The sequence below is a fragment of the Onychostruthus taczanowskii genome, unplaced genomic scaffold (assembly GCF_017590055.1).
Source record: "Onychostruthus taczanowskii isolate IOZ18803 unplaced genomic scaffold, ASM1759005v1 scaffold584, whole genome shotgun sequence".
NCBI classification, from domain to species: domain Eukaryota; kingdom Metazoa; phylum Chordata; class Aves; order Passeriformes; family Passeridae; genus Onychostruthus; species Onychostruthus taczanowskii.
This window is the reverse complement of record NW_024503502.1, coordinates 586-3,011: the sequence shown is the minus strand read 5'-3', so window position 1 is coordinate 3,011 and position 2,426 is coordinate 586. Positions and strand designations below refer to the sequence as shown.

Genomic DNA, 2,426 nt, shown 5'->3' with positions numbered 1-2,426 from the left:
CGCCCCCTCCCCTGGGCCGCCCTCGCCCCCCGCCCGTCCCTCACCGCCCCGCAGTGGAAGTCGGGTCCCCATCGGTCCAGCGCGGTCCTGGCGCTGCTGCCGCGGCTCCCCACCAGCGTCACGGCGATGGCGTCGCTGGTGCCGGCGCCGGGAGCGGAGCCGGTGCGGACCCGCAGCCGGTAGGCGGCCATGGCGGCGGCAATGGCGGCGGCGCTGCCCTCACGGTGATTGACGCGGGGCGGAGCCAATGGCGGCGGGGCTCACGCGCCGCCGGGCCAATCGGAGCGCGGCGCCGTGAGGCGAGGCCAATGGGGATGAAGGGAGGGAGGGATGGGCGGGGATAAACCGTCACTTCCGCCTTCACTTCCGGCGGCGCTTCCGGGTGCGATGGACCCCGAGTTCGACGATGTGGTGGCGGTGGAGGATCTGATGGTGAGGCCACGCCCCCTCCGCGCCTGGACACGCCCCCTTTTGGGCAGCCACGCCCACCCCGTGGACCCCCGACCGCCGCGACCCCCCCGGGCCACGCCCCTTTTGCGCCCCGGAGCCGCCCGGCTTGGCCACGCCCACTCGCCCACGCCCTCTGTGTGGCCACGCCCCTTCGTTGAGTGACCACGCCCTCACCTGCCTTGGCCACGCCCCCTCCGGGACCCCCGGGGGCTTTGCTCCGGGGGTTCCGCCCTTTGTGGCCACGCCCACTTAATGACCACGCCCTCCTGTGAGCCCCGCCCACAACGCCCCCTCCCAGTGACCCCCCCACTGCTCCCCGTAACAGCCCGGGGCTCATCCCAGTGCTCCCAGTAAGGGCCCAGTGCTCCCAGTAACCCCCCAGTAACCCTCACCATGGCCAAGNNNCGCCCCCTCCCCTGGGCCGCCCTCGCCCCCCGCCCGTCCCTCACCGCCCCGCAGTGGAAGTCGGGTCCCCATCGGTCCAGCGCGGTCCTGGCGCTGCTGCCGCGGCTCCCCACCAGCGTCACGGCGATGGCGTCGCTGGTGCCGGCGCCGGGAGCGGAGCCGGTGCGGACCCGCAGCCGGTAGGCGGCCATGGCGGCGGCAATGGCGGCGGCGCTGCCCTCACGGTGATTGACGCGGGGCGGAGCCAATGGCGGCGGGGCTCACGCGCCGCCGGGCCAATCGGAGCGCGGCGCCGTGAGGCGAGGCCAATGGGGATGAAGGGAGGGAGGGATGGGCGGGGATAAACCGTCACTTCCGCCTTCACTTCCGGCGGCGCTTCCGGGTGCGATGGACCCCGAGTTCGACGATGTGGTGGCGGTGGAGGATCTGATGGTGAGGCCACGCCCCTCCGCGCCTGGACACGCCCCCTTTTGGGCAGCCACGCCCACCCCGTGGACCCCCGACCGCCGCGACCCCCCCGGGCCACGCCCCTTTTGCGCCCCGGAGCCGCCCGGCTTGGCCACGCCCACTCGCCCACGCCCTCTGTGTGGTCACGCCCCTTCGTTGAGTGACCACGCCCTCACCTGCCTTGGTCACGCCCCCTCCGGGACCCCCGGGGGCTTTGCTCCGGGGGTTCCGCCCTTTGTGGCCACGCCCACTTAATGACCACGCCCTCCTGTGAGCCCCGCCCACAACGCCCCCTCCCAGTGACCCCCCAGTGCTCCCAGTAAGGGCCCAGGGACTCATCCCAGTGCTCCCAGTAAGGGCCCAGTGCTCCCAGTAACCCCCAGGGACTCATCCCAGTCCTCCCAGTAAGGGCCCAGGGACTCATCCCAGTGCTCCCAGTAAGGGCCCAGTGCTCCCAGTAACCCCCAGTGACCCCCCAGTGCTCCCCAGTGCTCCCAGTAAGGGCCCAGTGCTCCCAGTAAGGGCCCAGGGATTCACCCCAGTGCTCCCAGTGCTCCCTGTAAGGGCCCAGGGACTCACCCCAGTGCTCCCAGTAACCCCCAGGGACTCATCCCAGTGCTCCCAGTAACCCCCAGTGACGCCCCCAGTGCTCCCAGTTAGGGCCCAGGGACTCATCCCAGTGCTCCCAGTAACCCCCAGTGACGCCCCCAGTGCTCCCAGTTAGGGCCCAGGGACTCATCCCAGTGCTCCCAGTAACCCCCAGTGACGCCCCCAGTGCTCCCAGTTAGGGCCCAGGGACTCATCCCAGTGCTCCCAGTAACCCCCAGTGACGCCCCCAGTGCTCCCAGTTAGGGCCCAGGGACTCATCCCAGTGCTCCCAGTAACCCCCAGTGACGCCCCCAGTGCTCCCAGTTAGGGCCCAGGGACTCATCCCAGTGCTCCCAGTAACCCCCAGTGACGCCCCCAGTGCTCCCAGTTAGGGCCCAGGGACTCATCCCAGTGCTCCCAGTAACCCCCAGTGACGCCCCCAGTGCTCCCAGTTAGGGCCCAGGGACTCATCCCAGTGCTCCCAGTAACCCCCAGTGACGCCCCCAGTGCTCCCAGTTAGGGCCCAGGGACTCATC

General features: G+C 71.1%; 1 protein-coding gene across 1 annotated transcript in view; it reads right to left on the bottom strand.

Moving 5' to 3' along the window:
* The window catches only part of LOC121343231 (polyunsaturated fatty acid lipoxygenase ALOX15B-like), a 9,813-nt gene extending 9,078 nt beyond the window's left edge, over positions 1 to 735 (bottom strand). The window contains exon 1 of the mRNA XM_041418213.1: positions 45 to 735. Coding sequence (XP_041274147.1) covers positions 45 to 191 — 147 coding nt within the window. The 5' untranslated portion in view covers positions 192 to 735. The remainder of the gene's footprint in view (positions 1 to 44) is intronic.
* Positions 736 to 2,426: the final 1,691 nt, after the last annotated feature.